Here is a 25,290-nt window from a genome sequence, read left to right as displayed (position 1 = left end):
GCAACAACCCAGGCTAATCCCCTGGTCTGGTGGTTGAAATATTGATTCAAACGGAAGTGCTGGACGACCATCCTCGCTGGCAGATAGCCCAACTCCAAGATACGTTGGATTTCTCGCAAAACTTGAGGCTGTTGATCATTATACCCGTGCTTTGGCGCTAGAATATGCCTTTTCTCGATGGCCTGGCGACGCATCACGCCACGGAATGAGCCCGGCCCAAAAAGGGCAGGTTGTTGAGGCACTGGATGAAGTGCCCCTTGACTGGCTTGATCGTGATGAGAAACGCCCTCCAGTTGACATTTTTGAGGAGCTTCAGGAAGCCATGTCTCCTGCATGGCGAGCATGTATCTGGTACATTCAATCAATTCTAGTCCAATGGCTGACTGTCCGACCCATCGGTCCCAAGTCTAATATGGTTAAACTCCGCCACGGAGAATCTGCTTGTGTCATTCATGTAAAACGGTATGAGGTAAAGGCGGAGATGTGTGAAAATTACACTGTTGAATCCCTAGTGGCGGAGTGCTATCCAGCTCTGGTTGCAACCAAGACTACTATCAAAAAAGCCAACCAGGCCGCTTGTGAGTATCTCCAGGAGGAGCTGGGCCCCAAACACCTTGCGCAGAAATGGGATGAGATATATAAGACTGGTGGCAGAATCCGTATCTGATCCATCCACAGAGACTACACTAACAATCGTAAGGCTGTTGTATAGGTAGAAGAAATAATGATAGATGATGAAGAGATTAGACACAGGTCTAGAGATACATATACTATTGTGCTAGATAGATACCATTATATAATGTCTAGGTAACTATTAGAGTGGCACAACCTACCAGTTTACCTGGTTGTTGTAACCCAGCCCTAACCTAGACCCAGCGGGTGGCAGGTACCCGAAACACATCTCCCCGTGTTGTCCCGGGTGATCACAGTGACCGGCATAGTGATTGTGCAAAAGGCATTGCGGTTGAATCCGCATCCCAAGGAGGTCATTGCCATGGAGCGGAAGAAGGCCTATTATATAGATCGGGAAGTCATTACCCGCCACATTGGAAACATTAGTGCTTACTTCGCAGTAACCAACAACACTTGGGGTAAAAATAGGCTAGATGTCTTGGCTCAGCCTGACAAGGCTTCTCTTCCGCCCTACCTGCGGGGATCCCGCAGTCGGCGCCAATCGGATCCTTCCACGGCCTACGGGTCGCAGAGATACTATCGATCTGACGTGATTTCAAGTGCTTGGCACGTAACCCTAATCTACGAAGATTTTCAGTAAGCGCTTACAGAGTACATTTCGGGTTGTAAATTTAAAATTGGAAGTAGCATATTTCTTCCTCTTGTTTTGTTTCTTTTTCAAATGGTATAACTCGTGTATCGAAAAGCCCGCCTATATGCCGTAAGTACAGAGATACTGTATCAAGCGATCGGCATGTCAGTGACTCACCCTATGGTAACTTGACGCGAATTTCTCTCCATTCCGCGTGCTCGCAAAGTGCCACAAACTAATTTCACCCAAGGTGTACTGAGTTTCGGTGTATGGAAGCTTCCCCCTCGTGCCTGTTCACGAAGACTATTCAGCTGAACAACCTTGTTCCCCCGGCAATTACAACCAGTCGCACCTGGTCACCCCTTGGTCGCAATGGCCAATCGCGATGAAAGCCCTTCACATAATGTTCGGCCAACCCATGGTCCTTAGGAATCTTCTATCGAGGAGCAACCCGAAGCCCAAGGCTATTGCAAAGAAAATGGATACGTGGGCACTGTCCATGAGACGATCGAACTCCAGGATGATCCCAGGAAATGGTCGCCTATGCGAAAGGTGTGTATTCTGGGGCCTCTCCTTCATCCGGGTTCTAATGACATTCTATTATCAATGCTGACTTTCCTAAAGTGGATAACCCTAGCGACAAGTGGCAAACAGCTCATTGGTCGTTTGGTTTGCGCCGAATATCTACAATCGTATGTATACCATGCGGCCTTGTATAGTGAGGTATAGTGATCGCTATACACGCTCACCATGACTGGTTGACAATAAAGAATCAGCTGCCATTGACGCAATCAAATCTTCACTCCGTACTCAGGATTGGCACATCTCATTGACCCTTTCTTTATTCATCCTGCTGTCGGGTATCTTCCCAATGCCATGGAGTCTCACTAGCGAGTTGGTCGGCAGAAAGGTACCTTATGGTACACTACGTCCTCTTAAAGGCAATATCACTGATAAGTGAAGCAGCGTGCGTATATGGTTTCCCTGACAATAGTACTCGGTGGTTACATTGGCGCTGCGGTCGCAAACTCGATCAGACTGTTGATTAGGATGCGTTGTATTCAGCGATGGGGTGGGTGCTCCTTGTAATAGTTCTTCTATGGTTACCCTAGACCATGGTGATCATATCGCTGACCGTCTTTCATTGGATGGGAGTCATTTCTGCCAGTAACATGTCGCTAGACTTCAGAGAAGTCCCATTTTTAAATGCAGAGCTCGGAAGGTGCGCTGCCCTATCGGTATTCCGGCAGGGCTCCATTGAAGCTCTTTATGGTTGATATACTATGATCATGTTAGGTGCCCTCTTTTATTCTAATGGGTTATGTGCACATCAGTGTCATTGCCGGTCAACTGTCCCATCTAGAGGTCTGAAAACAAGCTTGCCTATCTTAAATCCTGTAAGTTCTTAAAATTTGACAGTGAAGCTAGCGGAACCCTGCATCATGAGGGGGATTGACTGCATCTCACTGTCCCCTACGAGCTCTCACTGTTGTTTTACAAGACTATCTCTAGCACCCTGTCCCTCTAGGACCTGCTCTCTTAGTCTATATTGATACCAGGAGTATTAGATTCTGCTTATTCCTGAACTTAACATAATATATCAATCCCACTTCTAAATATATGTCACAAGAAAAGCCTGCTGCAACTATGGCCTTATTCTCATTAGTTATAAGTAGCTCCTCACGCAGCTCTAAGCTGCTCAGAATTATCTTTACTGTATAACTAGTTCCTAGAACAGGGTATAAAGATAAACATTACTTGGTAAGGTACACTAGGCTGAAGGATAACAAAATATCACTTAAACTGGGGTTTGATAGGGATACTAGCCACTCTATTAAAGCTATAATATTTAGTCAGGTTTAGATACTTTGCAGGAGTACCTATATCAATATTGATAAAGTTAAAGCTTTTATCATAAAGGGCTATACCGCTAGAGTCTAGGAACATGCCAAATAAAAGAATAGTAAGCAGCTTATCAGATATATTCAGGATTTAAAAAAGAGTTACCTTAAGAATAATATAGAATTTATTGTCAGAACTGTATTTATGGAGTGTAAATAATAAGACAGTAACAGTGACATTGATATTGGTTAGAATAGAATTTAGGAGTCTCCAAAAAGAAAAAGAAAAAGCTTTTAGAAAAGGTTTACCATAATAATATTTAGACAAAATTAGACTTTGTTAAATTAAACTAGATAGTTGATCAGAGTTGTTTTTATATTCGCAAGCAAGGTCCTGGCTGGTGGCAAAACCACGGGCAGATGCTTTCTTAAGACCTACACAAAATTTAGCTAACTTGATAGCTACTACTTAGGTCACCAGTCAAATATTAACTATAATTGGTCTAGGCCAGGAGCCGAGGTGAAAATGAAGGTGATATGTTTAAATCATAGGGGGAAACTCAGCCCTATCTATACGCTTTGGTTTTTGCTAATAGAGATTACCTATTTTTGTTAGTAGTTAAAACGGTTATTTCTCTCTCTATTCACCCTAACATAGATATATATACAAAATATCATCATATTCTATACTGGCATAGTTTAGTAAATACATATTTGAGTTTCAGTCCCTGTTCACTTCAAAATTTTGATGGCTAGGACACCCTCTCTAAGGTAGTATTATGTGTTACTATGGTAGACCTATTATTAATCCATCCAGTTCATAAAGAAGGGTAACCATGTCTGATCATGTAGACTCTTTTACTATATAGAAATAGACATTAAATATTACCTAACAGTGGGAATAATAACAGTCTACTCCAGTAACTACTCATACTGCTTTATTAGAGAGATATAGTAAACCATTGTTGCGCTAACACTTATAACAATGTAAGCTTTCTTAGGCTAATGTACCATCCCTGGTAGATTAAAATGAATTGATTTCTCTTCTAATCATATGGCCCCTATAGCCTTGTTTGTAAGCTATCTTTAGCCATATCCCTCTCAAGTATCTCCACGGAAATTATTGTCTAGACCCTACTTCACCACACAGCCTGGTTTGGCTAATCCACCTCATCTGTATACCAGTCCGGGATCCTGCAGTAGTTCTTACCCCGCAGAGATATACAGAGCGCGATAGGGGTTCTGTCTTTTGCTATCTTGGATTAAAGTAGAGGTTTCATCACTTATAGTCTGATATTCTCAGAAGCCTTAGAGATCCTGGAAACCTCTTCCATAAAATCCTTGGCTGGCTGACTCCTGTCCAACCTATCAACCAACCTCATTTGTCCTTCTCTTGATGCCCGGGCTGAGGCTTCTCAGGTATCCTGGTCTCAGCGCTGTCTTGTTGGTCACTATCTCTATCAGCCTGCCACAGGTGCCCGTAGGCCTGTCACCAACCTGTTACCTCTTTTACTGCCTTCGATAGCCTGTTTGTTGTCTTGGATGCCCTGGTGTGAGGTAATCTGTTAAATATAGAAATTAAGCCCCCCTTCGTATGCTTTGTTTAGAGTCAGTAAGGTAGTTTCCAGGACAACACCCTGATTGTTAGTCCGGGATTTATACTGTTTATAACGCTTGACTGGAAGATCACCATATCACGTGACCCAAGGACTTTACCACACGCTATGCTATTCAGCCTTTTTCACATTATCTAGTATAGGATCTTCAGCAGAAATTAGATAAAAGCAGTAGAGCTAATTGCTACTACTTATATCTAGACTGCTTGGATATCACTCTTAAGAATAGAGAGGTCAACCTCGCGATATAAGAGTAGGTAAAATAGAAGGAATACTGAAGGATATAGAGAGAAAAGATAGAAAGTGGCAGAGATTAGTATAGACTTAGTAGAAGCCATATTTTGAGACAGCACTTGTAGATTATATATCATAAATTACTTATATAGGTTTGTTACTATGGAACATGGATATATTAAGTATATAAAGAATGCCTAAATATAGTTTTTAGACCCCAACAAGTACTTGATAACTAGAAGACAGAAGAAGAAATAATAGATATAGCTTAATCAGACTTAATATAAAATCCTATATCTAAGGACTACTATATTCTTCTTTTTCCTTCTATGTCAATTATATTATGAGTTGCTGTTCTCGTATAGCATATTTCTACGCCCTAGTATATGATAAGGAGAAATTAACCAACTGACACTCCAGGATATTTACTGGTACCACACACAGCCATTTGAATCTTAGCTATTTCTCTCTTTACTGTATATAGACTCATGATTAGTGGTTCTAAGATTAAGTGTATAGACCAGGCTTGTGAATCATATAACAGATACTTACACTGCTAAGTAGGGACTGACTTAAAGTATACCAGGTACATTTAGCAGGTACAAGACCAGCTATATTACAAGAGTAGATACCAGCAAATATACTATATAAAAATAATACACAAAGCCAGATTTGTGATTCTTCTGACTATTCACGTTCAAGTTCATCGGCCTCAGTGTCATCACTCATAGCCCAGTTGATTCGGTTGCATTGCTGGCTTGGTTCGCACAGCTTCGAGAGCGCAACCATGTCCTTGGTAACCTGGATACGTTGTGCAAGTAGCTTATCCGCATTGAAGCACTCTGCTTTAGGGCTATAGGAATTCTCCACAAGTTGTGCTCGCTCAGGAAAAGATATATTTTGGAATTGGAATATCCCAGTCTTCTATTGTCAGAGTCATTATCTTCACAATTTTCAGTATTAGACTGGCTAAGCAGTTATTTAATCTGTCTGTCAACTTTAAGCACCAGCTTATTGTGAAAATATTCCTTTCTAGCTGTCTCGCGGGCATCCTTTACCAGGTTCTTCCTTAGCTAAGAGAGCTGTTTTTTAACTGCTTCATGTCTTTTATACAGATAAGAGAATGACTCCCAAGCTTTTATTACTGTACCAGCTAGCAATCACATCTCCTCCTTTAGCTCCCTCTGCTCTTGTCTAAGCTCCAGGATTCTGGAGTCTCGGCAAATAGCATGTTTCTGCTGGTCAGTAAGATCTGACAGGGCAAGGGAATCCCTCTTCCTGAGCATGCTTCTAGCAACCCGAAGAAGACCTTCCTGAAAGGGTCGGAGAAGCACAACATGCTGGAGATCGCGGCTGATAAATTGTGACTGGTAATACCTCTTGAAAACCGCGTTGCCGGACTGGCTAGCTCTCTCTGCCGCTCCTGACTTGTGAAGTTCCCTCAGCGAACCGACGCTTTAGCACTCGAGTACGTGCTACAAACCACTATCCTGCACCCGCCAGACATTGTTTAGTCACTGTCCTGAGGTGACAAACCTCAGCGAGCATTCGCTCCATTTAACTCACGACCAGAAGCGACGCAGACAATAGCCTCCTCTGCAGCCAGATCCAGCTCCCTCGAGTTCAACCGGATTGCCCATATGCTGTATAAAATGCCGCCCATCCTCACACCATCCTTTTCCCCCTCGCACTCTCGCGCCTCCCTCTCATATTGGCACCTTCCACATCAATCTGCAAGTCGATTGCTGCTTGAATCATTTCAGAAAAAAATCACCTTTCCCTTATATTTAGATCAGTTTATCTTGATTTCACCGCCTCCTCTCCCTCCTGTAGATCCTAATAAGCATCAATACTGGACTGACCCGATCATCTGTGAAGAAACTTGAGCTAGGATAGAGTATTTCCGCAGCCTTGGATTGCTGCCCCTGAACTTCAAACCCAAGACATTGGAAGGTCTTGCAGGGGTCCAAAGATACTGGTGAAGGTATATACATGTTTTCTCAAACTACTGTAGGGATCATATATCCTTAATGTACTGCCGACAGATTTTGCATCCATTCAAAAGAGGACTAAGTGGAGTATTTACTTCTGGAGGACCAAACAATCTACATAAATTTCTTTAATTGGATATACAGGATCTAATAAGAGAAGCTTTTTTAGTTATATAATAAGTACTAACAACGACTTTACCAATATATTAGTCTATTTGCATGGCACCATCAGAATAGCAATGTTTATAAACAGATATGATGAGTATATTAGCCGTTCTTGGCCCTAACTGCTCAACTATTAAGATCAGCGGTAGTTTCTGAATCAAGTATTCCCCGCTGAGCGAAAGATCCCCAGGCATATAAAGAAGAAGGACACCCTTGACATGGATGTCTTCTGCATTTATATCGCTATCACTGGATATATTTGAGATTTTTCCGTCACGGAAGCATGATTATTTGATATGCCATAGTATAACTCTGGTCTGCCATCACTGGAACGCGACCGGGTGTACTGCTTCCTTGGAAATCTTCCTAAACTGGCCATAAGCCATCCCTGGGCAAACATAAACGCGAGCAGACTTCTCAGAGTAACCTTCCCAACACACTTCGGCCGGCAATTTTCCAGACTTAGCCTGCTACCGCGATATTGAGCTCTTTATTCTTAAAGACCCAGATAGCAAGCATGATGTCCTTTGTGCCATTATTGAGTTTCGCAATTTCAAAGGCCGGCCAGAAGGCACTGACAGGTAAGCGAATCCATAGACAGCTAGTTACTGAGTCTAACTCTTTTCCTCAGAACAAAATTCTTCATGCATAGTGATTATCAAATAGCTTATTGCCCAATCAACCAAATTATCTAACTAGCTTCCGCGATGGGCTTTTCTTAATGATTTGACTACAGAGCTGATATGGTGGCTTCGAGTTCCAAAGTGCCGACAGGATCTTCCCCTCCGGTGGAAGCAAGGGATCCTTGATACCTCTCTCCTTCAACGAATTGAGCGCACTCTGGACGGCTACGAGATCCATAAGTCACTGCCGATGACGTATGACTCAAGTCGACAAGTGCTCAATGAGATAGGTCGAGATGCTAGGTTTGAGGGAGATATTGGCCATTATAACTACCGGCGCTGGACTGCCAATGGAGTTAATCGTACGTCCTCCCACGGGGACGATAGCTCTGCTAAACGAAAGGACCCTCAAACTGTATCTAACTTGACCTTACAGGGAAATTACAGTCCGTTTATGATCTCAGTAGCGGTTATTTTCGGTGTCGATTTCACAGGTCCTCATATTCTACGTTTAATCTGTCGACAAGAGGTATGATCACCCCTGATCACGTTCACAGGCGATTGGAAAGTTTTCCAAGTTTTCTTTGGTTTGCAGGCGCCTTTAACAAGAAGCAAAGGAAGGGAAGGTAAGCTTCACGAAGGCGTTGGAAATGAGGCAGGTAGAGATAATTGCTGAGGGAGAATGAGCTGAAAGATAAATGTCAGGATCTCGGTTGGTAGGTCATTTAGGGACGTGTACTTGTCTTGCCAGTAGGTGGTGATTTCTCTATTTACTTTGTCCGTGTTAATATAACTAATTAATATGGCTCGAAAACGACAGCATCCTTCTTCGGCTCACCCATGTCGTGGTCTTGCTGCCTCTGGTAGGTCTGTGTCTTCGCACATGGCCTCTGTAACAGAGCGTCATGTGACTATAGCAAGGCAGCTCGTCTTGTCCGGCGAAGAGGTGTTAAATCTATCTCGAATTAACCGCCCTGAGAACACTTCGAAAGCTATAATCCAAAGCAGAAAGAATGGATAGAGTGGACCAAATGAATCGGATTTCCAGACGGTGAGCTATTCACTGAACATAAGCTTGTCTGGTTTCTTAAAGAGGAAGTGCTCTGCCGTGAAGACCGGTCCTGTCGCTATAAAAAGCCGCATATGACTGAAGAAGGGGAGCCGATTATCTGCACCCTAGGAATGAGCGCTGTACGGAGCTATGTATCCGCTATTATATATCTCTGGTCATACCAAAAGAGCAGCAGAGTTAACCCAAATCCAAATACTCGCGGCGAGGCCGTCACCTCTTATCTCTTGAATATTAATATTACCAATATTTGAAGCAGTATTATTAAAGCTAAATAAAATATTTTCCAGGTCCATCTCAAATATAGCTAATATAATTGGTTAGTAATTGATTGAGATATACTTGGGTATATTGATATTTTCAACGAAATATTTATGGAAGACAAAACTGAATTTCGCGGTAACTGGTACGGTATTTAAAAGCTGACGTGCCGCGCCCCTACTGCCAAGACCGGTGGGGCCGGCTTCCGGCTTCTCTGAAGCGGCACCTGACCTGTATACTCAACGCACTGATATGTATTGATAGGAGAGATTAGCTGACTGGGGTCACCGCTTAACAAAAAGCTTGACATGTACGGGTAACTACTCTATTATAAAGAATGAATGACATTTAATGTTATATAATGATTCTTTTCACATTGGTATCTAACATGGCGATCTAAGGAAACATCAAATGCGGAGGAAGAGAGGAAGAATGAGAGAATTCTATCATATAAGGTGGAATTTTGTGATGTAGGATCAGAACAACAGTATATAAAGTAGACTTGGCGCCTCGGACAGGGTTCGACCTAGGTCCCGACACAGGAGGCCACTTCAACCTTGAAGTGATGGTTAATATTGGGGTTAATCACGGTAGCATACCCACCGGGATAGATGGACAAGCCGGGCAATGGCTGATTGATCTGGTAGGGGATCTCAGTGGCCCTCCGCATGCTGGGCCAGTATTCTCCCACTACTGAATGCTTCCCTGGATCCGGACAGCCTCCGCATGTTTCTTCCCGCGGACACTGCTTTTCAAATGGTGTATAATTTTACTTGGCCATATACCATACTGGTATATTTATAAAAATCACAGGTAATCTGTCCAGCTTTCAAATAATCGGGTACTCTATAGGTGATTTAGAAATATATACAGTATCACTAATAGACAATAAGGGATGACACGGGATAGAGTTTAAATATTTCCTTGCTACTGATCATTGGCTCTGAATGGTTGGAATGTGGATATTCTCTAGTATCTTCCGTATCAGTACTAGTGCTCAGTGGGGCGGGTGAGCGCTCAGTGATCAGCTCAGTCCTCAAATACTTGAGGTGGTCATCTTCGTCCACCGATTGTTGCGTCGCCGGTTCCGCCGATTGATTCCGCGTTCGATAAGTGCATTAGACAAGGGTCTATAGCAAGGACATGCCAGTCTTCTCATGCCTGTCCCAAAAGACGACCTCGCTCAAGGGTGTCCCCGCATACATTATATTATCTTCATCAGTGATACAGAATTCTTCCCACACTGTGGTAAACTAGGCCATAAGCCAGCCTTATTCTTGTGTTGGCTCCATCGCCGTAGCACTGGTTCCGGGGGCGCCTCCCTATCCGTCACAATTGTAATCCTCCATACCTCTCCTACTTGCTTCTCCTCATCTCTATAGAGACCGGATGGGATCAACTGAGCGTGGAATTTTGTGTTCTTCTGGGATTGGAAGTGCCGGAATATGATGATCGGCACATCTGTAGAACTTGAAACCCACTCGCTGATCTCGAGGCCATGTGTTGGTGTGTAATTTACTGTTAGTGAGGAGTTGACTATTCGCTCCTTGGTAGAAGGAAAAGTATATCTCCCCACATATGTTTCCTTCACCTGCCCTGCAGCAAGCTCATCAGTCGCACGAATCAGTGGAACGGTGGTCACTTCCGGTAATACATCAAGGTATGTCTCCTCTCCGGCAGTGAGAATCGTGATACCCAATCGTATTCCGGCACGAGGAGGATGAGAGTGCTGTACCCGGGGAGACCGCCTCCTTTGGTGAAGAATATCACTGTCCGGGACCTCCGCTTATCATCTGGGAGGATGATTTTGTGAGATCCATTAGTGCACTTAATGCACCAGGGATTACCTCTCATTTAGTATTTGTGCGACATTATCGGAATTCGGTATGGGAAAAAAGAGAAGGCAAAAGGGGGCGAAGCTCCAAAGCCCTATTAGTTAGAGCGGAAGAATATATATAATTCGTCGAAGACCAGTATAACAAATGAGATGTAAACACTGTCTGAAATGGTGTTAACGGTTCTATACATCATCATCATCATCATCCTCCTCCTCCTCGCCGTCACCATCGCTCTCACCGTCATCATCCAGAAAAATTATTTCAACATCGTCATCCAATTGCAACATGTCGCCAGAGTCATCCACTGCTTCATCAGTACTTTCGCCCTCGAGGTACGCTACAACCCATTCCGACTCATTGCCTGTCGCCGCTCGGTTGTATGACACCATCTCCCATGATGTATCCTTCTCCAACTTTGCGTTGGCCACGTTCTTGGATCGGTAAAACTTAAAGGCCAGCTTTTTGACTCGCAGTGCGAATATCTGCTCGCCGGGAGCGCAATAGCTCCGCCCACCGAGCGAGTTAGCTTGGTAGCCGCCCCGGAGTTTGACATCCAAAGCATCACTGGGGAAGCCACTGCTTAAAGTCTGTGTCACAGGGATAACGCCCTGGCCTTGAAACGCGTCCTTCGACCCAGAACTACCCGCGCTCCTTGCGTCCAAGAACGTGACGAAGCCCACGACCAGGTGGACATCCATGCCATCTTCAATCTGCTCCTGGAGCCATTGCCTGACACCCTGGTCTTTACACAGAGACTTGAAGAACAGGTTGGGCTGTTTCAAGGTGTGAATGTTGCCCCAGGTTGATGCAAACTCGTCACTGTTTGCGGATTGGTGCTGGCCGGAAGCCTTGAGAAGACTAGTGAGAAATCCAGCGAGGCGCACGTCCTTCTCGGACCTAAAGAAAGAGTGGAAGTTGGCAATCGGCTTAATGGTGAAATCTTCGTTCAGGGCCAGGGGCCAAGGACATTCCTGGGCGTCTAACTCAGGGTCTTTGATGTTGGGAATCAAATTTCCTAGTTTTATTTCCTGGCTGGATAGAAAGGGAGCCCTGAAAATGTACTGGTCTCGCATCTCGATCAGTCAAAGTAATTGCTATCGAGTGATCCCTTTGTCTGTTCTCCTGGATGTCCTATCAATATAAGCTGCGATATCATGACGCTGCTAATCAGCTCCATCGGCGAGTCCGGGCGCTAAAATTATGCGAAGCCACAAATGACAGATTTCATGCTTCAATGATATGGAAACACGTCGCTCACTAGAGTCTGAACCGCGCCACGAGTGAACTGTTATCCAATCAAGTGGTGATATTCCGTGACTGGCGGCTGCAGTGCGGTCCAGAAAAAGCAAGCAAACTGGAATCTGCATTGGTGCCCTCTTACTCGGCATTAGCGTGGTTCCTTCTAGGGAGTGATAACAAATGTGTTTACTCCAGGTCGGATCCGAGGTGACAAGGATGGAAGTGAGGGGGGAATCAAAAGAAGAGTTCTCCATTCAACACAGGATTATGTCTGGCTGGCTGAACACTCAGATTTCCGAACATGATGAAACACAACAACTGGTCTGCATATCCTTACAGGCCCCACTGAGCTGAGCCGTAGAGCCTTGCGAAGCTAGAGATAGTTTCCTAGCATTGGCTCATTATTCCCAAATTATTGAGAGCATACGAACCAGAAGAGAGGGTCGACCTCTCCCAATACGCCTGCTAGCCAGGATTCGGACGGAGCGCCCAGCTGATTGTCTCACATAATACGGTCCCTTCAAGCAGAAGGCAGCATGTGGCCTTTCTCGGTCCTCGATGGATTCTCAGGTCTCTGTGGCGTACTTGGCACGGCTGGAAAAAGCTCCGTTTCCTCTGCAGAATAGCTGACCACAGTTTTGTTCAGCCCTCGCTTATTTCCTCACTTTCTGTATAAACATTTTCTGATACAGGCTAACGGAGGCGGCATACCTTTGACACATTTAGTCAAGGAAACTGGTGTTTCAGGAAAACACAATGAGAACAGCGGATCTGGATAAGGCCATCCAGCTTGCTCGAGATGCCTTGGATGGCGTCCCAAAGGACGATAGTGGTCGACCAAAGAAGTTAAGCAGGCTCGCCCAGCTCCTCAACGACAAGCATGACGCTGTGAATACCGGCCCCATCTCGGAGAGGTTAGACAACGCGAAAATTGCTGCGGACGAAGCTATTGAGATGGCAGAGGAAGCTCTTGGTCTCATCGCAGAGGATAGTCCAGATCGACAGGAGTATCTCAGAGACCTTGCCATTTATCATGCGGCTCGGTTTGATGACAGAAGGAAAATGTATGATGTGGACAGGGCCATTGAGTTGATGCGAGAAGCCGTGAACGTCGACCATCCTGATCGAATGAGGGACGTTAGCAGACTGTCTGAGTATCTCGCGAGGAGGTTCAAAGCATACGATTCGCGTGATGATTTGGATGATGATAGTGACACCACAGAGGAGTCCGACACGCAGAGCACCACGTCCAATGCAGGCGAGCCAATCAACATAGATGCTGATATCGAGGAGGCTATTGAGCTTGCACAAAAGGCACTTAGTGCCACCCCAGACAAAGGTCTCACTCGTGCTGAGTACCTCGACAACCTTGCAAATCACCATGCCTGCCGACATGACGCTATAGAGACATTAGAAGACCTGGAAAAGGCTATTGAGCTGGGGCGGGAGGCGGTAGGAATTACAGAAGGCCTCAGGGACCAGGCAAAATATCTAAACAGTCTAGCGGGTCACCTTGGGCGTATGTTTGACGCAACAATCGCAGCGGACGACACAGATAGTGCGTCCGAAGAATCAGAACATTCGCCCAAGACATCAGCTGCGATGGACTATCTGAACAAGGCTATCAAGGTGGCACAGGTCGCCGTGGACCTAACGCCAAAAGCAGACCTTGACCGAGCGAAGTACCTTGACGATTTGGCTGATCATCTATACGTGAGATACGTTAGAACACGCTCCATTGATGACCTAGACAAGGCCATTGATCTGGGATGGGAGGTCCTAAAAATCATACCCGACGACTACCACACGCGACCACAATACCTATACAACTTATCTGAGAACCTTGCATGTAGATGGAGGGCCAGAGATAACACAGCCGATATGGAAGAGGCTATTCGGCTTGGGCGCGAGGCGCTGAAAGGGACTGCTATGTTCCCGAGACCAGAACTCAACCGATATATGAAGTTCCAAGACGGTTTATCTCACATGCTGGTCTCGAGGTTTGAGAAGACACATCAAAAGGCCGGGTTAAAAGCAGCTCTGCTTGAATATCTGGACAAGGCGCCACTTGGTGACAAAAACGAGAGGTCACAATTTGCTCCGCAGTCGGACGGGTCAACTATAGACAAAACATCCGGTGTCAACAAAGGAGCTATTGATCACAATGAAGGCGATATGGAGGCTTCTCTGAATAAAAAGTCTCGCCAGGTAGGTTATCTACAGAATCAGGTTGACAAATCATCCAACCAAGAAGCAACTGATGAGCTGGACCGAAGGATTGAACTCGCGCAAGCAACTGTCAACAATATGCTGGATGATGATCGGAAGCGATTGACATATCTCAACTCACTAGCCAACGCTCTTGCCTCAAGATATAAAGTTGTTAAAGATATTGATGATTTAGAAAAATCTATCGAGATTATGCGAGAGATCATAGATCTTGCTGCAGACAACCACGATGACAAGCCGGAACACTTGAGCTCTCTTGCCAGTCTCCTTGCCCAGAGATACGAGGCAATAGATTCAAGTATAGATTCTGTCACGGTGACCAGTAGCTCAGATTATTCTGGCAAGGAATCTTCAGACTGCGAGGGGTCAAATGATTCGCTCAATACAGACAAGGAGACTATGGAACTGGAGAACTCGGGTGAGACCGAGAAAGGATCAGACTATTCAGAAGAGAGCACAGACAAAATCAGTGATTTAGACGAGGCTATACAGCTCATGCGAGACTCTGTTAAGGTACTCCCAGAAGATCACCCTGACCGGCCGAGGTATCTCAATAGCCTAGCCAGTTATCTCGCCGCCAGATACGAGGAAACGGAAGACACATGTTATGACTCAGATTATGATTCGGACGCCCTGTCAGAAAGAACGGAAGATCCAGCAGAGAGCCGAGACGAACGGGAGAGTGCAGACGGAGAGGAGAGACCAGAAGAAGAGGAAAGTGGGGAGGAAGATGATGGCGCAGACGACGATGAGGCAAACGACCTGGATGAGGCAATTCAACTGTGGCAAGAAGCCATACGTGCGACTGGGATTACCCGCGACGATCGTGCAGAGTACCTCGATAACCTGATAGACCATCTCATTTACAGGTACGACACCACAGACGACTTGCAGGAAGCGGTTCGACTCATGAAGGCTGAGGTGGAGAACATTCCTCTGGACCACCCAGGTCGGCCAACAGTTCTGAAGAGAATGGTAGATCATCTTGATTCAATATGGGATGCAACCAAAGAGGATTATCTGGATATCAAGATTGGAGTCAGACAAGAAGCCCTGGATATTATCCCTGAAGGCACTCCGCGTCGAATAAAATACCTGGGTTACCTGGCGCGCAATTTCTCGTCTAGGTATGAAAGGACAGGATCAAGGGAAGATTTGGAGTCAGCCATCCGACTTAAAAGGGAGGCAATAGATGCTCTTTCAATAGACGATCGCCGCCGAGCAATATTGCTTATAGACCTAAGCATCAGCCTACGTGACCGATTGGAAGTGACAGGTGCAGCCGTTGATCTGGAGGAGGCAATTCGCCTTGCCGACGAGGCTGTTCGTATGAACACTAAACAACAGACCGAGTGTCAGGACATCCTTTCTCACTATATCTTGCTAAAATATCGAGGACAAAAGCGTATGGATGATCTGAACTTGGCCATCCATCTAGTCGGGGAGGTTATCAGAAGTACCTCAGATCATCATCCGAAGAGAAGCGATTTCCTTAACCACCTGGCAAACTGCCTCGATGCTAGATTTAAGCGAAAACGGGTCAGTGCCGACCTGAAGATAGCTCTTCGGATTCAAAAAGCAGTCGTAGACATCAAGACTGATGACCCAGTTAAAGAAGCCTACCATTTAAACAACTTGGCAAACCACCTCGAATTTACATATAGGGGAATTACAGGAAGAAAGTCTGACATGGACGAATCCCTCCGACTTGCTCAAAGAGCAATTGACACTATGCCGGAAGGTCATCCGGCACTAGCGGAGATAATCAAGGGCTTAGCCAGCAAGTTTGACTACAGATACTGGATTAGCAAAAATCCTAACGACAGGAAACGTGCCACAAGCCTTTATGTGCAGGCGTTGAATTTCAAAAATGGAGTTGTCCACGACCGTATTGCCGCAGGTCAACTTGCTCTTCGTGATAATATAACGGACAAGAACTGGAAAGGGGCGCGATCTGTGTCGGAGGCCATTGTTAAACTGCTCCCACGTCTTTCTCTCACCTCACTTCCACGACGTGTCCAACAAGGTATCCTTAGTGATCTTAGCAATATCTCGGGAGACGCGGCATCGGTTGCGCTTCAAACAAAAGGGACAGCTGCGGAAGCTCTTGAGATTCTCGAAGCCGGTCGAGGTATCATTGCCAGTTTCCTTATAGACTCCCAGGCCGACATTTCCAAGTTGAAGGAATCTAAACCCTCGTTATATTCAGAATACATGGAGGTCCGCGATCGAGCTTCGTTGCCATTGGATGAAGAGGAAACCCCAGAACCCAGTGACACCTCCGCAGGTGTGCAAAAGCCCAGCCGCAGCAATGTGCCCATGATGATTTCCCAACGGTACAAGGACATACGGAGATTGAAGGACTTAGAGTCCGCTATTAGAAAAGAAGAAGGGCTTGAACGATTCCTCTTACCTCCTACTACCGCGGACCTTATCGAACAGGCTAAACGCGGTCCTATTGTGGTCTATAATGCCACTAAGATACGCAGCGACGCCCTGCTCATTACAGAGTCAGACGGCATAACACATTTACCTCTGAAGAAGCTCAAGTTTCGACAGCTACGGGACAATGTGGACAAGTTTGTAGGAGAGCAGAAGTTAGTAGTGGGATTATCATCAACTAAGCGTGAGAGGCAGCAAGAGCTCCAGCGAGTCCTTAAATGGCTGTGGGACGTTGCTGTGCGTCCGGTCTTGAAGAAATTGAAATTGCTTGCGCCAGTGGCTTCAAAACCTCTTCCGCACATCTGGTGGGTAACGAATGGATATTTCGGCCTCATGCCAATACACGCCGCAGGCGATTCAAAGAAGACAACCTCAGATTATGTCATCTCCAGTTATATCCCAACCCTCAAGGCTCTGCAGTATGCCCGCGAACGAGACCTGCGTTATCTACTGGAGCCAAATACAAGGATGCTCATTACTGCCATGCCGCGGACGGTCGGTCTGGAGCCGCTGGTGACGGAGAAAGAGGTGGAGTTAGTTACGGAGACCGTCAAAACTATGAGTTCGATTGCCGTTTCGACTCTGATAGAGCCTCCTAAGAGTGCAGTCTTGGATGCGCTCGGCGGCTGTAGGATAGTTCACTTCGCATGTCATGGGATTTCGGATTCAGAGAACCCGTCAGAGGGTAGTTTGTTCCTCGGCGAGAGCACAAACGAGGCTCCGGAGCGTCTGACTGTTCGAGAACTGGCGGGAGTGCGACATAGCCTTGCACAGATTGCCTATTTGTCTGCGTGCTCCACTGCAGAGAACTCATCCCTCGACTTGGCCAACGAAGTGATTCATATTGCGAGCGCCTTCCAACTGCTTGGGTTCCCGCACGTTATTGGAACCCTGTGGGAGGCCGACAATCAGTGTGCAACCGAGGTCGCAGGAGCTTTTTATCGGAACCTAATACAGCAATTGAGGGAGAGTGGCTCGGATGTGAGTCATGATGTGGTTGCTTTCGCTCTGCATCATGCGACGAGGAAGCTAAGGCAGAAGAAACCGGGTAATGTAATTGGTTGGGCACCATTTATACATATCGGGGCGTAGGGATGTCTTAGAACCCACCTGCGAACCAATGCCAGATCGTCCTTTGTGTGAGTGGTTATACTAGAGGTATGAGATAGGCAGGATCCAGCGGGCATTTAAACCAGTTGACGATACAGACTACTACAATTAGCACCCTGGTTCTAGGAAATTCGTGGCATGAGCTGCCAAATTTCGCTGCCCTGCTCTTGGAAATCATTTCCGATTACTAATCATCCCTATCGGGACGAACCTCGGTAACCTAAGGGCTGCTGACCTGTAACCTGGTAACCTAAGTTATATTTTAGGAGGCTAGGCAGTAAAATATCACCTCCTGTGGGAATGGAACTACAGCAAGCAAAGCGGGTCTATAAAGCTGCCGTGTACGGTGTCAAGTTGCACACTGGTGAAGAATCAATGAAGGTTATCAACCAGCCCTGCAGCGACGGCGATTGCAGTGGGCGTGGGAGTTCCAGTGCTTCTTCTCAGTTAGCAAGCAGTGGCGGGCGAAACGCGAGAACAGTGGGCCATACCAAGCCTGCACATGGCAGCGCTGCAGCGGGGAGATCACTCATCAGCGCCACACGGATCAGACGATCACATAAACATGAAATGTTCAGACCGAGCGTGCTGGCGGGTCAAACCATCGGAGGCGTCCTGAACCAGACAATATGGCATCAAAAGCTGACTCCGAGAATCCGAATAGTACTTAGAGGATGGGCTGAGCATTGTCCTCTTTGGGTATGCACTTCACCCATTACACTAATAAATTACTTGTGAGTTCGCAAAAATCCATGCGTTTCGCCATGTAAGGTAAAGCCGTAGATCCCCAGAAGCGTCATCCATGTCCAGGAATTTTCAACCTGCGACTTCTGGTATGCCCTCCGGCCAAAATGGACGCTCCAATCTCTGAACATTCTCTTCATGATCAAGAGCTTGAACAGATACAGTGGAATAATCCCCGAGAAAAGCTAAATCCCCGAAACTGGCCAGTATGGAAGAAGTTGTTCCACGCTGTTGTGCCATGCATCGTGGCGTTTGTAATGTAAGTATAACCCAGTTATCATGAGAGAGCAGAACGAGGACTAAACCACGACTTCATACAGCACCTTTGGAACATCTGTCAATGACGCCGCGGTAGAAATACTCGCAAGGAAGTTCGACGTCTCTCAGGCACTCTCTATGCTCACACTTACGCTGTATACGCTTGGTTTAGCATTCGGGCCGCTGTGGATCGCACCACTATCAGAGATTGTCGGCCGCCGCTGGATCTATGTTATCCCCCATCGCTTCTGCTAGCTTTCAGTGCAGGCGCCAGGGCCGCAAGCAACCTCGCAACTCTCCTCATATGCCGTGAGTTGGCTGGATTCTTTGGGTCCGCTCAAGTAGCGCTTGGTGCAGGAACTCTAGCTGATATCTGGCATCTGGAGAAGGAAGGCAGTCCCTCATCCCTATTTTCCATCCTGGGAATGTTTCTAGGGCCCACGGTGGGTTCTGTTGCAGGCGCCTATGCCCTTCAGGACCACCATTGCGAGTGGAGATTCACACAGTGGGTAATGGTGATCCTCTGCGCGCCAGTGTGTTTAGGGTCTGTCAGGTGAGAGAAACCTTGAAGGAGAAAATATTGGCGAAAGCGAATACTTGCGAGAAAGCTATGTCGAAGAAGGCGAAGTCCACGGTGGGACAGCTCGTCACTATTGGACTTGGAATGCTTGTAAAGATGTTGCGCACCGAGGTCATTGTTCTCTTGTTGACCCTGTATACTGCTTTCCCTACGCGATGATCTTCAGCTATTTCGCCAGTTCATCGTATGTCTTGAGCACGTACTAGGGGTTTGACTGGCAGCATATTGGATTGAGCTATATCAGCGTCATCGTTGGACACCTCCTCGCTGCTTTCATGTTTGGAGTTTTCAATAAGAGTCTCTATGCGAACGCACGAGAAGCTGGTGGTGGTATTGCCGCTCCAGAGACCTTCGTCTCTACTCAGCGATGGCAGGCAGCTCTAATTTAATTAAGAAATTAAATTTTTATATTATAGAGATAAGAGTTAATTTATTAGGATCTTTTTAATTTTTTAATTAATTAAATTTCTTTATAGCTTAATTATATATTTATTTACATTTTAGATTCTTATTTACTGATTCAGGTAACTAATTATATAATCTGATTAACTTATTAATATATAAGTAATTCTTGAATAGAAAATAGCTATTATCTAGATCTAGTTTGATTAGTAAAGATATTAGTATTTAGTATTTACTTTAGTATTAAATTCTAATTAGTCTGATAGATTCTTTAGAGTTATATTTATAATATTTAGCTTTTAGATAATTATTTATTAGACTTAGTCTAATAAAATCTTGATATAGCTTGATTATTCATATAAGTATTGTAAAGGATTACTCCTGGGATTAGCAATTCGATACATAGGATCTTTCCACTAGGTAAAAAGGTCCACTATGATCAAGCAGCGTTTTATTATCCGTCGTGCTATTTTGGTGAGATACAAAGGAAACCTGCATTTGCTCAGCTAATTAATCTTCTATTTTTAGGTGTACCTGGGAAGACCACGATCGCGTTAGCTGGTCTGCCGTTGTCTGTTCAGGAGTCCCTTTTGGATCAGGGGCATTTTCTCTTTTCGTGAGTCTCAAAGGATGAAGGTCTTAGTGCGCATCACTAACAGGTCTCCTTAGCTGTCTACTATCACGTATCTCGTTGATGTCTACAAAGCTAGAGCCGCAGCCTCAGGTAAGAAATCAATATTTTAATGCTGCACTGTGACCTGTTCTGCCCTACTGACCAACTAGTAGCTCTCGCTGCAAATGGAGTCATAAGATATATTCTAGGAGCAACATTCCTTCTCTTTACTGTGCAAATGTACCTTTTTGTATGACTAGATACAGAAAACGTATCATGCATGGATAATAGCACCCGCTTCAGACGCCTTTGAATCGGGACAGTACACGAAGTTCGATTTACAATATCATCATACCAAGTGACACCTCCATGATCACCGTCTCACCTGTTGAACAGTTACAATCATGGGGGTCTTTACCGACAAATGTAACCCTATTATAGATTCCTCAGCGCTGAGGGCAAAGTATCACCACTTCGACCGCTAGGACCTAAATGCCGTAGTCGTGGGTTTACCGCTGTGGGAGCCACAGCCATAGTTACCTAGTACCATGCAGTATTCAGGTATAAGAAATTTATAAGGAAATTACTTGGTTAGATGGACGTATAAGTAATACATATGTAAAGAGATAATACTATATGCGTCAGTCGTCTCACTCGACATCTTCACCAGAGCAAGCTCTTTGAACAGCAGACATATCTCCCTCCAATCGAAATACCATCCTCAACTCCCAGCACCTTTCCAGGTCCATTATTGCTTGCAAAAATGGCGCTTAGTTATCATAAGGTCCCAACATCGTCCAGCGGGGCAGGTGGCCCTTACAGTTAACATATCCCCAGGATCATGCAATCCGGGATCGTTGAGTTTGTTATAGGTGAAAACCGACGACGGTTCTCAATACACGCAGCATTAGCTGGATCTTTTGCAAAGGAGATATTTCAGCCTTCCATAAATGGGCAAGTTGATGAGGTTGTCTTTGGCCGTTGTTGTGAGTTCGTATATTCTGGTGATTACTCCGTTCCATTGCCGACTGCCAATCTGTGCGGGGTCAATGGCGACCAATCCAGCGACAACCAGGCGCTGTCTCGGGGATCTGCCAGACAATAGGATCCTTTGAACCACCGAGGAAATATGTTCCATCCCATAAAACTACCCGATATATGTAATTTCATTAAGGAAAACCTTGACAAGGCGCCCTTGGATAAAGATGGAGAAGTCCTGAACACTGATCCAGAAGATAATTATGCGGGTGTTTTTCTAAGCCATGCTGAAGTTTATCTTTTTGCCTACACAACGGACTGGCTTTCGCTTTGTGCCCTGTCGCCCTATCAGCTTATTCGCTCGCTGGTCAGCTTTACCCTCTTTGAAGAACTAACTGGAGATATTGTCAAATTGCTGAAGTTTGTATTTGAGGAAAATGAATACATGCACGAAATGCAAGACGTGTTGGTAGATTATGTAGCGTGGAACGTGGAAATACTTGTGCGGGACGCTGACTTTTGACAACTACTCAACCGAGTGCCGTCCATGGAAACGGCCATTTTCCGTTCAATGGGGAAGAGAAGATATGTATCGTTTTTGCTTTGCATTGCGCAGTCAGTTACGGCTGAAGAGCTGCAAGGGATTCATTTTGTTCTACAAAGACAGGTCTCACAAATGTACGCACTCATATAAGACGAATGTTCGTGGCTAGTTACTATGCATACCATGACCAGTGCCTTGCGGACGAATAGCGTGCTATCAGGCTGTCGCTCGCTCAAAGGAGGAGACAAATAATCAGGTAGCTCTCTAGAAACATCGGCCATGAAGCCCCACTATCTAAAGGGGGTGGGTCAATGCGGAAAGGGGTTTGGCCGACAACCATCCTTTTACACAGCAGTGCGAGTTGAGGGTACGCTGAGGCATTGGGGGACAGGTGTTAGCGCCTTAGGGCTGGTCACTATTGGGTGGGACGTGGCTACCGCAGTCCACAAAACAGCTATGTACGGCAGACCCTTGGGACAAAAGGGAAAAAACTGAAATTTCATGTTCACGCTAGTATTCTGCCAGCAGATATACTTACATAACTTGCTTCGTTTCACCAGTTAGTTACTTATCCTGAGCACCACAGAGGTGCAAGTCCTTGCTCAGGTTGTTGTACAGGCCTGTACAACTGGGGGTGCTGGTGTTGATATAGATTCCAAATGAAAGCTTGTATATATCTCTATAGAACAATTAGATTGTTTTTGTCTCTATTCTTCTTATCCAAGATAATTGGATTCTCTGGTGCTCCGCCCTCCTCAGGGTCTAAGTTGATTTGATGCTGTATACCACCCCCCCTGTATAGGGTAGACCGCGGTCAGCTTCATGTATATACCCCCATAACTCATCTTGTACAGTGCACTGACGAGCAGTATCAGGCCATTTGCAATTGCCGTATACACCGCCAAATTCTCCTGGAGCATGGCGGCATTCAGGGAAGAGCTGGCAGTCTTGTACAGAGTGACACCTTGCACAAGACTGCAAGCTGAATGTCTCTTGATTATATAAGCAGGGCATTGATGTAGTTAGTTATGAAGGATGGATGGTTGCTGTAGATTTGCCTGGCATTTATCTTGCCACGGATAAAAGACACAGGTGAACCTGGAAGGTCCAGCATGCCTCGCTATAGATTATTGTGAATATATAGAACCAACTCACAATGTCTGATAGGAAGGGTAGGATTCAGGTTAGCTGGAGTTCTTGAAAGAAGGTGGATAAAAGGCCCTCCAGCTCCTGTTGAGTCATTGGGCGCTTGAACGGGCGGCTGGCGTTGTTAATACTTGTATGAGATATATGATTCTCAGCAAGAATTGTATAAATAATACAAGAACAAATTAGTATATGCTTTAAGACATGCAAAACAACAAGGAAAACCATTATGCTCATATACCATGATGATGATGATGATGGTGGGTAGTTGCAGTGGTGGCAGTGGTGGTGGCGATGATGGTGAGGTTTACGAGAAAGAAAGAAGAGAGAATAAAAGGAAAAATGATAGAATTTCAGGTTACGTTATTTGCTTAGTTATTGACGACGTATCTTCAATAACCTTAATATTATAATAAGCCACTTTACCCAGCTTTCACCATCTCAATCCTGTATCCTCCAGAAGAGCTGTTGAAGTACTGTATTCAGATACTGTATTTTATCAAGAATGTATATCATCCTAGCCCGGCCCAAACCCAACGGGCTGGGTTGAACAACCTCAAAAATCCGGCCCAACTCGCGGGCCTAATGAGTCTACTTCAAGTTATAATCACTGCTCTATATATAATGATACTGTATACCTTTCACTACATGTTTTCTTCGTAAATGAGAGTAGGGTTCATTCCTATGCTTCTGTCCTTTATGCAAGTCTTTGCCAGAGGCGCTGCTATATTAACAGAGTTAGTTCATACCACTTATGTAAAAATTGCCACATTTCTGCTGGTTTGTCAGGCAAAGGTTGTGGATCATCCACAATAAAATACTAAAACAACAAATGCCTCATACTGATCATATATAAACATCACCCTTACCATACTACACCAATATATCTAGCTCGGATGATGGTAGCAGCTATTATAGGAAATTACTAGAAGTTTTTCAGAGTAGTACCACGCCTACTGTTAGCTCATGAACCTTCTAGATGCGTTTGATAGAGGCCCTTAATTCCAAATTTTTATTACCTATTGGGCTTTAGCTCGGAACCAAGAATGACTTAAGCGCGCAACCGTGACTGGCAGTTAGAGTTTATCTATGTGGGGTTGATGAGATGAGAGGTGAGGTTGTATCTGAGCTCTTCATACATAGAGAGATGAATCAAAGCCCTAATACTGATTAGAAATAAATAACTAGCCACTGAGATACTCTAGGCAAAAATGTAGGGTTAGAGGCGGTAGTAACAGGAGCAGAATAAGGACAGTATCCTCTCAAAGAAATAGAATAAGGTAACAAGCCTTTGGAAGATAAATATAACTGTTATGATATATCTTAACACCACTACTAAAGTTGGTAAGAATAATGGTACTGTTATATATAGAGGCTTTGGAGAAATAGGAGAAACAGTTGGGCAGGCCCATGCTTTTAATGCTGAGATATCCTACTATCAGTATAAAATTAGGAAGATTAACACTTATCCCAGGGGGGCATGTTGGTCCAGAGACTGAGTCTTGATATACCAGCAATGGGTGTTCTCTAGTCTTCAAGGGTATAAAGAAGAAAGATACTGAGCTTTTTATCTTTAACAACATGATATCTTCCTACTGTGCTTATATATATTTGCATAACGCTGCCGTGTTTCCATTTCCTTGCACTAAGTATCAAAGAGGCTGATCTTAATTATGTACGATCTATGGTATAAAAGTTATTGATTTTATTATTTCTTGTGTCTTTCTTGTCCATGTCCGCAGAAATCCCTTGCGTCCCTCGCATCAGGTTGCCTCAGGCTGTTCATAAACCATAGACTAGGTATTGGTCGCAATCATACAAGCTAAGCTGATCATATTGTCAGCTCCAGTAGATGTATGCTCAAGGCATCCCGTTGACTACATGCATCCGATCCCATCTCAGTAGTGCGAACCTTTACTGCCTCATGGAATCCTCTACAGTTCTTGATTACCAGATTGCCGAGCATTCAGCGTTCAACCCTCGCCCAGGCCCGGAAATGATGCCAAGCACAGAAATGGAAAGCCTACGATCTTCAACAAGGCGCGTCCCCTGTGGTCTAAACGAAAGAAGACTGAATCGCGTTTAACGATACACTAGCATGCT

General features: G+C 45.0%; 7 protein-coding genes across 7 annotated transcripts; 5 read left to right on the top strand and 2 right to left on the bottom strand.

Moving 5' to 3' along the window:
* Positions 1–205: 205 nt before the first annotated feature.
* Positions 206–1,273, top strand: BDW43DRAFT_316039 (uncharacterized protein; the record flags this gene model as incomplete). The annotated part of the gene is made up of 2 exons (XM_032048186.1): positions 206–582; positions 877–1,273. 2 exons carry the CDS (start codon positions 206–208, stop codon positions 1,271–1,273), a joined length of 774 nt encoding a protein of 257 aa, XP_031895131.1.
* A 7,138-nt stretch (positions 1,274–8,411) lies between these two features.
* Positions 8,412–8,769, top strand: BDW43DRAFT_291637 (uncharacterized protein). The gene has a single exon (XM_032043642.1). It carries the CDS (start codon positions 8,537–8,539, stop codon positions 8,753–8,755), a length of 219 nt encoding a protein of 72 aa, XP_031895130.1. The 5' UTR covers positions 8,412–8,536; the 3' UTR covers positions 8,756–8,769.
* A 1,836-nt stretch (positions 8,770–10,605) lies between these two features.
* BDW43DRAFT_219632 (uncharacterized protein) lies at positions 10,606–10,999 on the bottom strand. The gene has a single exon (XM_032039385.1). The coding sequence runs from the start codon at positions 10,916–10,918 to the stop codon at positions 10,703–10,705; it is 216 nt and encodes a 71-aa protein (XP_031895129.1). The 5' UTR covers positions 10,919–10,999; the 3' UTR covers positions 10,606–10,702.
* An 85-nt stretch (positions 11,000–11,084) lies between these two features.
* Positions 11,085–11,975, bottom strand: BDW43DRAFT_323017 (uncharacterized protein; the record flags this gene model as incomplete). Its single annotated transcript, XM_032049667.1, has 1 exon — positions 11,085–11,975. One exon carries the CDS (start codon positions 11,973–11,975, stop codon positions 11,085–11,087), a length of 891 nt encoding a protein of 296 aa, XP_031895128.1.
* Positions 11,976–12,897: 922 nt separating this feature from the next.
* Positions 12,898–17,904, top strand: BDW43DRAFT_316037 (CHAT domain-containing protein; the record flags this gene model as incomplete). The annotated part of the gene is made up of 1 exon (XM_032048185.1): positions 12,898–17,904. One exon carries the CDS (start codon positions 12,898–12,900, stop codon positions 17,902–17,904), a length of 5,007 nt encoding a protein of 1,668 aa, XP_031895127.1.
* An 869-nt stretch (positions 17,905–18,773) lies between these two features.
* On the top strand, positions 18,774–20,775 carry BDW43DRAFT_304010 (major facilitator superfamily domain-containing protein; the record flags this gene model as incomplete). Its single annotated transcript, XM_032045520.1, has 10 exons — positions 18,774–18,925; positions 18,987–19,109; positions 19,187–19,439; positions 19,478–19,638; positions 19,671–19,703; positions 19,740–19,857; position 20,182; positions 20,449–20,522; positions 20,576–20,630; positions 20,693–20,775. The coding sequence occupies 10 exons, from the start codon at positions 18,774–18,776 to the stop codon at positions 20,773–20,775; spliced, it is 1,053 nt and encodes a 350-aa protein (XP_031895126.1).
* Positions 20,776–21,360: 585 nt separating this feature from the next.
* BDW43DRAFT_304009 (uncharacterized protein) lies at positions 21,361–22,020 on the top strand (the record flags this gene model as incomplete). Its single annotated transcript, XM_032045519.1, has 2 exons — positions 21,361–21,564; positions 21,625–22,020. 2 exons carry the CDS (start codon positions 21,361–21,363, stop codon positions 22,018–22,020), a joined length of 600 nt encoding a protein of 199 aa, XP_031895125.1.
* Positions 22,021–25,290: the final 3,270 nt, after the last annotated feature.

This window comes from Aspergillus alliaceus (assembly GCF_009176365.1).
Source record: "Aspergillus alliaceus strain CBS 536.65 unplaced genomic scaffold BDW43scaffold_67, whole genome shotgun sequence".
Taxonomy (NCBI): domain Eukaryota; kingdom Fungi; phylum Ascomycota; class Eurotiomycetes; order Eurotiales; family Aspergillaceae; genus Aspergillus; species Aspergillus alliaceus.
The sequence above is the reverse complement of the archived record's forward strand: the minus strand, read 5'-3'. Positions and strand labels throughout refer to the sequence as shown.

Coding starts and splice junctions, on each gene's coding strand:
- BDW43DRAFT_291637 (XM_032043642.1), top strand. CDS start 8,537: ATGGCTCGAAAACGACAGCATCCTTCTTCGGCTCACCCATGTCGTGGT.
- BDW43DRAFT_219632 (XM_032039385.1), bottom strand. CDS start 10,918: ATGAGAGGTAATCCCTGGTGCATTAAGTGCACTAATGGATCTCACAAA.